This window comes from Lampetra planeri, chromosome 42 (assembly GCF_965212315.1).
Source record: "Lampetra planeri chromosome 42, kcLamPlan1.2.h2, whole genome shotgun sequence".
Taxonomy (NCBI): domain Eukaryota; kingdom Metazoa; phylum Chordata; class Hyperoartia; order Petromyzontiformes; family Petromyzontidae; genus Lampetra; species Lampetra planeri.
In genome coordinates, this window is record NC_136148.1 from 738,182 (window position 1) to 750,117 (window position 11,936).

General features: G+C 66.4%; 1 protein-coding gene across 1 annotated transcript in view; it reads left to right on the forward strand.

Moving 5' to 3' along the window:
- Positions 1–6,926, forward strand: part of LOC144732228 (uncharacterized) — a 68,342-nt gene extending 61,416 nt beyond the window's left edge. Inside the window, 8 exon segments of the mRNA XM_078613627.1 lie at positions 514–771; positions 1,926–2,317; positions 2,598–2,842; positions 3,487–3,521; positions 4,102–4,450; positions 4,743–5,536; positions 5,538–6,718; positions 6,721–6,926. Coding sequence (XP_078469753.1) covers positions 514–771; positions 1,926–2,317; positions 2,598–2,842; positions 3,487–3,521; positions 4,102–4,450; positions 4,743–5,536; positions 5,538–6,718; positions 6,721–6,834 — 3,368 coding nt within the window. The 3' untranslated portion in view covers positions 6,835–6,926.
- The last annotated feature ends 5,010 nt before the right edge of the window (positions 6,927–11,936 follow it).

Below are 11,936 nucleotides of genomic sequence, written 5' to 3' on the forward strand. Positions count from 1 at the left end.
CCGGGTCCGCGGTTAATTGTCACGGTGGCTGGCCGTGCCACGGCATCTCTCTTGGGAAGGGGGGGAGGGGGGCGGTGAATCTGTGTCGCGACACCATGAGTCGGCGTCACGGCCGTCACAGGTGAGAGGAGGGCCTCTTTGTCAGCGGACACCTGGGCCATGACAGCGACGCCTCCGGGCATGAGAATCCACTTCCAAAACAACCCACGTGCCGTGACCCCTCCTTCCCAACCCCTCACCCCGACCCCACACCCCGACCCCTCACCCCGACCCCTCACCCCGACCCCTCACCCCGACCCCTCACCCCAACCCCTCACCCCGACCCCTCACCCCGACCCGAATGTGGCTCTTTGTGAAGCGTCATGTGATGAGGTCCCATTTCTCCTCTGTGTAAATTCAAATTACTGCTGCTCGTCACGAGTTGAGCGTGTACCCTCGTGTACCCGCGTGTGCCCACGTGTAACCTGGTGTTACCCGCGTGTAACCTGGTGTTACCCGTGTGTGTCCGCACAGGAGGGCAGCTGTGGTGCTCTCTGACGCGAGCCGTAGCCGGCGGAGAGGAGCTCGTGAGCTACCGGTTCGGCGGGGCCCGCGGGGGTCCGACCGGCAACGGCGCGTGGGACGGGGGGCCCACCGTGAGGCCGCCCGTGGAGGCTGCGGTGGTGGCGGCGGCACCGGCGTCATACCCTGAGCTGCGCGCGCCGCACACGGTGGTGCTGCTGCCCCAGCAGGCCTGCCTGGCATCGCTGATGCCCACCGCCATCATCAACAGTACGCGCCCCGCACCACGAATTCGCTCACCCCGCTCACTCGTTCGGCCACTCACTCACTCAACTATTAACCCAATCACTCGCCCACCCACCCACCCGCCCACCTACTAGCTCACCCACCCAGTAGCTCAACCACCCACTAACTCACCCACTCACTCACTCACCCACTCACTAACCTACCCACCTCGCTCACCCACTCCTTCGCTCATCCACCCACCCGCGTGTCTAGCACCTATTAAAACATTTTTAAGTGCGGCCGGGAAATGTGGGATTCATAGTGGCCGTGTCGGAAACGCCGAGCCAGCACCGCCGATTGCCTGGGCGTGAATCCGCATTTCGGCTGCCCGTCATGACACCGCGTAGCGAGTTGATGGTCTCAGCCTGGTCGGCCATTGGCTGTGAAACAACCCCCAATAGGAGTCACTTGTGCCTCTTCACCCCGTTCTGTGAACCTTCCCACGTCGCCTCCGAGTGAGTGGATACGAGAGGTCACGGGAAGGGGCCACCCGCAAAGCCGAGTCGTCAACAAATCCACCGCGGTCGGCACTCGCACCGCCTCCCGACAAGCCAACAGAGCGAGTAATTGGCCAACGTTTCGGGCAGCGGCCCTTGTGCACGGCGGAGAACGGAGCTCCGCGCACCGACCGAGGTCGGGGCGGCACGAGCGGCGGCGCATTTCGCCGCCCGCCGTCCACGGCCACTCCTGCCTGGACAGTCTCCTCCACTTGGCCGTCAGACTCGTGGAGACCGCTCTGAAGCCCATCTCGGCAACCGCCACTCCTCCCCCTGCCCTGTCCAATCGCATCTCCGGCACGCTCGTCCCACACGTTTGCGGAATCCCACCTCTCGGCTCTCTCCCGCACGCCTGCGTGGCTTCTCGCGTCTCCGCCACGACGTCGGTTCGCTCTAAAACAGAAGTGCCCTGCGCGCCATCTGCTTCGCAAGCAAGCATTTCAGATTTTCGTGAGGACGTTCAACCAGATTAGGCCATCGTGTGCGATGGTTAAAATTTGCAAAAATTACACCGCACACAGAAACTGGGAGTGCAGGGCTGCGATTGGCTGGGTTCGTGGTGGTTTTGGTGGTGACACTGCTGTGTGTGGTTTGTGGTGGTGGTGGTGGTGACACTGCTGTGTGTGGTTTGTGGCTCTGCAGAAGACCTCTTCCCGTGCAAGTTCTGCGGGATCTGGTACCGCAACGAGCGCAACCTGCAGGCGCACCTCACCTACTACTGCGCCGGGCGCAACAAGACGGGAGGAGGCAGAGCGGCCTCCGACGGGGGCAGTCCCCCCACGTCGCCCACGCACGGGGGAACCCACGCGGGCGCGCCCACGCACACGCCCACGACCGTGCACACGCCCGCTCACACGCCCACGCACGTGCCCGCGCACACGCCCACGCCCGTGCACGCGGGCGCGCCCGCTCACACGCCCGTGCACACGCCTACGCACCCGCCCACGCACGTGCCCGCGCACACGCCCACGCCCGTGCACGCGGGCGCGCCCGCTCACGCGCCCGCTCACACGCCCACGCACACGCCCACACACGTGCCCCGCGCACACGCCCACGCCCGTGCACGCGGGCGCGCCCGCTCACACGCCCGTGCACACGCCTACGCACCCGCCCACGCACGTGCCCGCTCACGCGCCCGCTCACACGCCCACGCACACGCCCACACACGCGCCCAGCCGCTCGCCCACGCACGCGTCTGTGCCCGCCGCCACACGCAAGGCGGAGCCCTCCCCCGCTCGCTCGCCAGCAGCTTCGCACGTGGGCACGCACGTGGGGCACGCACGTGGGGACGCACGCGCCTTCCCCTGCGTGCAGCCCCCTCTGCTCTCCCGGCCGCTCGCCGCCGGCCGCGACCCCGCCCGCGACCCCGCCCGCGACCCCGCCCGTGACCCCGCCCGTGACCCCGCCCGTGACCCCGCTCGCGACCCCGCCCGCGACCCCGCCTACCGCCACATCCCCGGCCGCCCCTGCCCGGGTCACCCCGGCCACTGGGAGCTGCCCCCCGGGGACGCCGCCCTCCGTGGGCCCCGGCCAACACAGGGACTCCGACCCCGGCGCAGGTGAGCAGCGTAGACTCGCACACAGAGACCCATAGACTCACACACAGAGACCCATAGACTCACACACAGAGACCCATAGACTCACACACAGAGACCCATAGACTCGCACACAGAGACCCATAGACTCGCACACAGAGACCCATAGACTTACACACAGAGACCCATAGACTCACATACAGAGACCCATAGACTCACACAGAGACCCATAGACTCACACAGAGACCCATAGACTCACACAGAGACCCATAGACTCACACAGAGACTCATAGACTCACACAGAGACCCATAGATATATACCCGAACGGTCTCTCACCATCTGCTCTTCCACTTGGTCATCAGACTCGTGGAGGCTACCCTCCTGCCCCCGCCCAGCCCAATCGCGGCACGCTCGCCCGCCACGTTCTCTCGCCGGCCTCCGAGTTGCTTTTTTCCGGTCCTCCCCCGCCACACTCGTCCCACTCGTTTGCGGAATCCCACCTCTCCGCTCCTCCCCGCACGCCTGCGTGGATTTCTCCCGTCCCCGCCACGACGTCCCCAGCGGGAAATTTGGTTCCCCGTAAACCAGGACACGCGCGGGCCGAGCGAGGAGACGGGACTGTTTATCTCGTGGCGTCGTGTCTACTTGTGTTTGTTTTCCACGGCAGTCGGTTGCGGTTGTCGTGTCCATCGGCCGGCGAGCGTGTGGTTTGCGAAGCGCGTCGTGTAATCGGGCAGGGGTGGGGAATTGCGCCACGTGGGAGGCCGCGGTTCTCAAAGCGCCGCACGTCGCATCCCACCCCAACCGCTTGCCCTGCTGCGGTCTGGCCTAGGGGACCCCAAGTGGCAGCCATCCCCGCGCGGCTTTAGGTGGGGTACATTGGCACAGGCCTACGAACGGGTAGATTCCGCTGGCGTGGTCTGATGTTGCGGATTTCCCAACCAAGGAAATGAATAACGGCCGGGGGTTCATTAGCGACGTCTCCACCGAGTTCTCCGGAGTCTAAGACGCACGTTGCCCTACCCGGCAAAAGCCTGGCCGGGGGGGGAGGTTGCGGCTTATAATCTGGTATCTGCGCGTTGGGACCCCAGATCCGTGTAGAACTGATACCAGGCGCGTAGATTTGATGTGCATCTCACTCTCTGGAGAACACGGCGCTTGGCAGCAATAATGGAGCGCGGTGGTCGAGAGTGAGGTCATTTCCACGCCCCCCCAGCGGGCAGGAGTGCGATGGCCGGTACTGAACCCCCCCCCCCCCGCCGCGCTGTTTTCCCCCCCGCAGGGGCGGTGGAAGCGGAATGGAAGATCAAGGGCCCCTCCCCTCGTCCCGCGTCGCCGAGCGCCGGCTTCCGGCCTCAGCCGCGCCCTCCGGCCACGCCGCCGGCCACGGGCGATCCGGGCCGGCCTGACCCCCATGCGGGGGCCGGCGACCTCGGCGACCCCGGCGACCCCGGGGTCGGCCTCCTCGCGACCCCCGGCTGCGCGGTGCCAGACCGCGGGACGATGCGCGGCGGCGGCGACGACGAGGCTCGGCGGGGAACGCCGGGCGTGGACCGGCGGGCGGCGGGCACCAGCGGAGGGGGACGAGGCGAAGGCAACAGAGACGGCGCCGGCCACGAGGGCGGCGCCGGGTTCGCGGGAGACGAAGCGGGGTCGCGGGTTTAAGCGAAGGCGCGGCGACGAGGAAGAGGAGGAGGGCGCGGAGGAAAGTCGGCTCGCGGACGACGTGAACCGGCGCGCCTGGGACGCTCAAACGGGCGGCGGCGGAGCCGATACAGCGACCGGCGCCATCCGCGTGGTGAAGAGGGAGGCGGGGGGCGACGCCTAAAGGCAGCGACGCGGAGGACGATTGTGCCGCGAGCGCCGTCCCGCTCGTCCCCGTCAGCCATCCCCACCGTGAAGCTGGAGCCGCTGAGTCCGCAGCCGGTGGCGTCGCCGGTGCAGCAGCAGGCCAAGGGGGCCGAGCGGCGGCGTCGCCCTGGCCTCCGTCTTCCCGCCTCACTACTTCTTCATGCCGCACCTACAGACCACGGACGCGCAGGCCTCGGAGATGCTGGCGCGCATTTCGGAGTTGGCGCACCACCGCCTGCAGCGGCAGGCGTCCGTCGCTTTCCCGGCGCAGACCCATCCGGGCGCCATCGCCGCCGCCGCCGCTGGCGGCCCCTTCTTCGCGGCCCGCGGGGCCGGCGGGGGCGTGACGTGCGTCGAGTGCAACATCAGCTTCAGCAGCCTCGACAACTTCATGGTGCACAAGCAGCTCTACTGCGCCTACAGGCAGCAGCGCCAGCAGCAGCCCGTGGGGAACGGCACGGCGAGGGACAGGCCGGGCCGGCAAGCCGGCAAGCCGGCGCACTGCTCCCCCGCCGACAAGAGCGGCTCCCCCAGCCCGACGGTGCCCGCCCGGCAGTCGGCGCCGGCGGTCGCGGACGGAGGCGGCGTCGCCCCCGCCCCGGCGAAGGCGATCAAGGCGGAGCGGGCGGAGGAGCCGGCGCGGGCATCGGGGGACGAGGGGAGGGGCCCCGAGGGGTCGCCCCCCTCCGGGGCGGACACGGCCGCCGATGACCCCGCGCGGACGACGTGCGACGCCTGCAACATCACGTTCAGCCGGCGCGAGAACTACGCCGTGCACAAGCGCTACTACTGCGCCACGCGGCACGACCCCCCGCCCAAGCGGCAGGCCCACGGCGGACGGGCCGCCTCCGCCGCCGCCGCAGCCGCGGCCGCCGTGGCGCCAGCGGCGGCGACGGTCGTGGCCGTCTCGCAGAACCAGCAGCAGCAGCAGCAGCGAACGCGCAAGAGGCGGCGGGGTGTGCGGCGCCGCGCACCCCGAGGCGGCGCCGGGCGGCAGGAGGCTCGCGGACCCGGCCAGCCCGCCCGGCGAGGACGCGGCTAAGCGGCGCCGAGAGGAGCGGACTCCGTCCTCCTGCTCGTCCTCCACGTCGCCGGCAGCCTCCACCGCCTCCTCGTCCTGCAGCCCCCCGCGGTCCACCGCCTCCGCCGCCGCCCCGGGGGTCGGCGCCCACGGGGCGGCGGGGAGCGCCGGCGTCGCCCGCCGATCCCCGTACCCATCGCCGCCTCCGCCGCAGGACGCCGACGCCCCCATGGACCTGAGCAGAAAGACGGCGGCGCCGGCGGAGCAGCCCGCGGCTCCGCAACGCTCGCCGGAGACGCCCGCCCGGCTCAGCGACTACCATAAGTGCGCGTCGTGCCAGATCACGTTCAGCCGCCTCGAGAACTACCTGGCGCACAAGCGCTACTACTGTTCCGCCACCACCGCCCGGCAGCCGGCGGCCGCCGCCACGCCCGGCGGACCGCCGCCGCTGGCGGCCGCGCTGCTGACCGGCAACGGCGCGTCCCCATTGGGCCCCGGCGTGCCGGTCCTACCGTTCGCTCTGAACTCGGTCGTCGCCGCTCCGGCCGGCAGAACCGCGCCGCGGGGAACGCCGGCGGCGGCGTCGGGAGGAGGAGGAGGAGCGCACGGTTGCCTGCTGTGCCCGGAGGGTCCCGACGGACCTGGCTCGCTTCCCGGGCCTCGCGCCGCTCGCCGAGACGAAGCCGGCGCTGTGCCCGTACTGCGCCTACGCCTGCGGCTCGGGCGACGGCATGGAGGAGCACCGGCGCCGGCACCACGGGGCCGCCACGCCGGGGCCGCCGCCCGAGGCCCGCGGCTCGCGGTCGCCCACGCCGCCGGGACGCGGCGCGGACGGGGCCGCGGGAGACGACGCGGACGGCGCCGCGGAGGGGCCCGCGATCGCCGGCGCCGCCGCCTCGCCCGGACCGCTCGCGCCCAGCCCGCGCCCAGCCCCGGCCGGGCGGGGCGGCTCGCCGGCGCCGGCGCTCGGCCCCCCCGCACGCGCCGGGCAAGGCGGCGGCCGAGCCGCCGGCGCTGGCGAACGGCGGCGGCGGCAAGTACTGCCGCCTGTGCGACATCCAGTTCAGTAGCTTGTCCAACTTCATCGCTCACAAGAAGTTCTACTGCGCCTCTCACGCCGCCGAGCACCACGCCGTCAAGTGAGGGCCCGCGCCGGCGGCGCCGACCGCGCCAAGCCGTTCCGCCGGGGCCCCGGGGCGCCCGATCGACGGTGGCGGGGAGGAGGGGCGCGGGGGTCGACGGGCGGCGGAGGGGGAAGCCCTCTCGCCACGGGGAGCGATTATTTATTTGTCTCCGCGCGCTCCCCGGACGCGCCGCCTCCCGACGGACGCGCACGCCGATGGCAAGATTCTGCCGAGTCGTTGTGAGCGGGCGGGGGGGGGGGCAAGAGGAGGGGGAAAGAGCGGGAGGCTCCCACGGCGATCGATACGTGCGGCGGCGGCGGTGACAGCGCCGTCGCAGCTGACGCGGCCGCCAGATAAGAGGTCACCACGCGGCGTCCATCGCTAGGGGGGTGGGGGCCACGTCCACCGCCGAGGTCGATACGTCCACCCGTGGCGAGCGTTGGCGTCCATCGGCGTGTGGAGCTGTGGCCGCCGGAGCCGAGTGGAGGAGGCCGGCGCCGGTCTCTGACCGGACCCCGTGCTGCCCCCCCTTGGCTCGCACGGGATGAGTCCATCACCCTCTCGCTGAGCAGACTAACATTGGACTAGCCACCTTGGCCTAGGGCTCAAGGTGAGGGTTTAGAGCTCTGGGCTTAGGGCTGTGATTTGCCCAGGGCTGGAGTTAGAGTTTAGAGTTGGAGCGTGGGATGTTGGCAGGGGTAAGTTGTGGTCATGGCTAGGTTAGGGTTATGATTAGCGGTAGGGTTAGCGGTTAGGATTAGCGGCTAGGGTTATGATTAGCAGTAGGGTTATGATTAGCGGCTAGGGTTAGAGGTTAGGGTTAGTGTCTCGGGTTAGGATTAGCGGTAGGATTGTCGGGTAGGGTTAGCGGTGAGGGAGTGCTCACACAGGCCTTGCTGGGTACCCGCGTGAGAGGCTGGAGCCTTCGCTCGGCCTAACCCAGCACTCTGAGGCGGCGTGCCGGCGTGAGGGGACGAGAGCACGATGGGCACGGGAGAGACGCCTCCGGAGTGGGGTACAAGAGGTATTCTCGTGTCCGTCGGACCGATTCATTTTTCACAACTTTGTGGGTTTTTTGTTGTTCCACTTGCATGAAGAGCGCTTATTTGAGCCACAAATAATCACTGGAAACCAGCGACACCCCCCCCCCCTCCCCCATGAATTACACAGCCCCCCCCCCCTCTTGGATTGACAAGCCCCCCCCCCTCACCCCGCTCGCGCCCCGCTCGGAGGCTCTCGGGAAGAGGCGGGACGGAGCCGTTTCACGGCGAACGCGAATGACCAATGCACTGACGATGCGGTACCGGCCGTGCCGGGGGGACCGGGGTAGTCCGGCTCCCAGTGGACTGGCTCCGCGCCGGGGTTTCTTCATCGCCGCAGCACAGGCAGCAGCAGCGTACCCCCCCCCCCCCCCCCCACTACAGACTGCCGGTGCAGTGAACAACACGCGACCCGGACTTTGGCTCCAGATGGACCAGGATCCACAAGCAAAAGCCTGCCACCTCACGGCCTCTTCCTGGAGCTGGCCATGGTGAGCCGAGGGCACGAGGCAGAGTTCAGCGGGAGCTCTGCTCATCTCGACTTGCTCACACGGAATACGGAGAGAGAGGTTCGAAGAAGAAGAAGAAGCTGTGACGATGGCGATGGCGACGGTGGTGGTGGTGGTGGTGTCAGGCCTGGGTCTGAGCTGCATCCCAACCCAGGGACGCGTCTTTGTGTCCACGCCCGGGTGGGTGGGTGTCTGAACCCTGGGTCTGGTGTTGAACCCGGAGTTATTTTGCTGCTGGAGCCCCATTCGAGTCCTCGTGTGTCTCCCCCTCTCGCTGTCGTTCCCCGCGGGTTCTCCACAGCCGGCGGGCAGCCTGTGTCGGGTTGTTGAATGCGTCTGGGAGTGAGTGCGGAATTCCATATCTGTGGAAGCTTAACGGATAGTGGTTGATTGTGTGTATATGCGTGTGTGTGTATGTGTGTATGGTGGGGAGTAGTGTAGCGGTTAGCGCGCTGCGCTATGAACCCGGCAACCCGGGTTCGATTCCCGCTCACGGCCAACATCAGTGCAGTGACGATTATCTGAACCGGTCCTGGGCCTCCCCTAGGTTGACTCAGTCTCAAATGACTACCTGGAGTGGTGTGTAAACATCGCCACTGGGGAGACAAAGGCGGTCGGGCGTGGTGCTGGCCACCCACCCCCTTTGTACCGTTTTGGCCTTCATAGGTGCTCGCTAACAGCACTTGTCCTTACAGTCTGACAGGCTACACGGGAGATCTTTGTCTTTGTTTTGTGTATGCGCGTGCATGTTGTTTGTGTATTTGTGTGTATGCGCGTGCGCGTTGTGTGTATATATGCGCACGTGTGTGTGTATATATGTGTGTGCGTGTTGTGTGTATTTTGTGCGTATGTGAGTGTTTATGTTATTGTACGGTATTTTGTGCCATAAAACACTCCACCCCCTCAACTCCCCATTGATGTTGGGGAAATTGCGGAGAGAGTGGAGAATTTTCCATACTTGGGCAGTGTGCTTATGACTCGCTCTGGTTTTACAGCAGAGGTCTCACTCCGAATCAGTCAAGCGGCATCTTTTCATCAGCTGCGCATTGCTTTGTGGAAGCTACCTGGTCTGTCGCTCCGCACGAAGCTCCGGGTCTTTTCGGCCACGGTCATTCCCTCCCTTTTCTGTGCTTGCAAAACTTTGACTACCCCCCCCCTCCAATGGAACATCTCCGCCAGTAAGAAACATTGAGGCTGACCTGTCTACCGTCCATCCTTTGGTTTAACCAGACTGGATTGTGTGAGGAGCTCGCAGATCAATGAAAGATCTGGACAAAGTCCCATCGGTGAGCGGCAGGCAAGGCTGCGTTGGCTGGGTCATGTAGCCCGCATGCCCAGCCACCGCATGCCTAAACAGCTTTTGTTCGGCCAGATAGAGGGGGCTAAATGGGCGCGGCACGGGCTAGAGGAGAGATGGAGTGATGTGGTACAGGAGGACGTGGAGCTGAGTGGACTGGCCGATGACTGGTACCAGTCGTGTCAAGATCGGCCTCTGTGGAGGAGGCTCGTGAAGGACGCTACTGGCAAGTTGGAGGCAGGAGCAGTGCTCACAACAACGAGCGGAGCGCCGGGCAGCTAAAACACAGCATGGTTAGCACAGTAGGGGGCACAGGTGGTGCATCGGCCAGCCATCTCAGTCGACCCGTGTCACCTGGGTCTGTCCCGTGACCTGCCAGCGGGCGTTCGACACTTCACGTGGCCTTAAAGTGCACGGAGGCCGGCACAAGCGCCGTGGTGACGTCACTTCTACTTAGTGATGAATGGCGGTTGTGTGTATGTGTGTATGTGTGTGTATGTATGAGTGTGTATGTTGAGTGTGTGTGTGTATGTGTGTGTATGTGAGTATGTGAGTGTGTATGTGCGTGTATGTGTGTGAGTGATGTTGCTGTCTGCCCCCCAGCCTGTGTTTTTTGTCTTCACGCAGAGTCAGGCGCCCCCTTGTGCCGGCAGCCAGAGACCCCCCCCCCCCGCCCTCCCTCCCCCCCCCGCCCTCCCTCCCCCTACCGGGCCCCTAAACCACGGAGTCTGGGGGGGGTCATCACTTGACCTTCACCCCCCCTGCCCCTCCCTACAGCACTTGCGCGGCACAAGCCGCCTCCTCCCCCCCCGTCCCCCTGCACCCCCCGCACGGACGCACGTGTGGTCGCCTCTCCTCTTTGTATACAAAAAACCCTTTACACGTAAATAAACACCTCTGTGCCAGGCACCGTCGCTGTCTCGGCGTCTGTCTCGCTGTCCGCGCGGGGGGGGTGGAGTTGGTGAGGGTGTGTGGGGGGTGGTGGTGGTGAGGGTGTGTGGGGGGTGTGTGGGGTGGTGGTGGTGGGGGTGGAGGTGGTGAGGGTGTGGGGGAGGTGTGGGGGGTGGTGGTGAGGGTGTGGGGGGTGTGTGGGGGGGGGTTGGATGGTGGGGGTGGAGGTGGTGAGGGGTGTGGGGGGGGTGTGTGGGGTGGGGGTGGGGGGTTGTGTGGGGTGGGGGTGGAGGTGGTGAGGGTGTGTGGGGTGGTGGTGGTGAGGGTGTGTGGGGTGGTGGTGGTGGGGGGTGGAGGTGGTGAGGGTGTGTGGGGTGGTGGTGGTGAGGGTGTGTGGTGTGGGGTGGTGGTGGTGGGGGTGGAGTTGGTGAGGGTGTGGTGGGGTGTGTGGGTTGGTGGTGGTGGTGGTGGGGGTGTGGGGGGGTGTGTGGTGTTGGTGGTGGTGGGGGGTGTGGGGGGGGTGTGTGGGTTGGTGGTGGTGGGGTGTGTGTGGGTTGGTGGTGGTGGTGGTGGGGGTGTGGGGGGGGGCACGCTGCCCCCTCGTGCTGCAGGAGGCCGCTGGCTCTCGTCGAGCTCCCTCACCTGGGGGAGCGGGAACCCCACGTGACTTCGAGAACCCCCACGTGACTTCGCATCTAAACTCGCTGAACACGTTTTTATTGATTATTTGACCAGGTAAGGCCCCCAACGGAGCTGTTATTGCTCTTTTTTTCAGAAGCGACCTGGCCACAAATGATAGCCCAACGAAGTGGCGTATCGCGTGGACATTTATAGCAGAAGCTAAATACTGTAGACGCGTGGTGATGTGGATTCTAAATGTGGAGGGGAAATCCGGAGGACCCGGAGAAAAACCCACACGACCACGGGGGAGATCTCCGAATCTACAGCAGCAGGCGTCAGGGTCGGGATCGAACCCACGACTTGCTGTACACCAGGCGAGTCCATTAACATCTCGCCACCGTGGCGCCCGACAATCGCCGGCGGAGGGGGCGAGCGATGCCCACGGGACGTCTCCGTCGGCCCAGACCCAGCGTGGCGCAGCAGCGTGGAGCAGCAGCCCCGGAGCGCACTGCGGCTTCCCCCACCTCTCCCCGTTCTGCTCGGGCTCACTGGGGGAGATCTCGGGCTCACTGGGGGAGATCTCGGGCTCACTGGGGGAGATCTCGGGCTCACTGGGGGAGATTTCGGGCTCACTGGGGGAGATCTCGGGCTCACTGGGGGAGATCTCGGGCTCACTGGGGGAGATCTCGGGCTCACTGGGGGAGATCTCGGGCTCACTGGGGGAGATCTAGGGCTCACTGGGGGAGATCTCGGGTTCACTGGG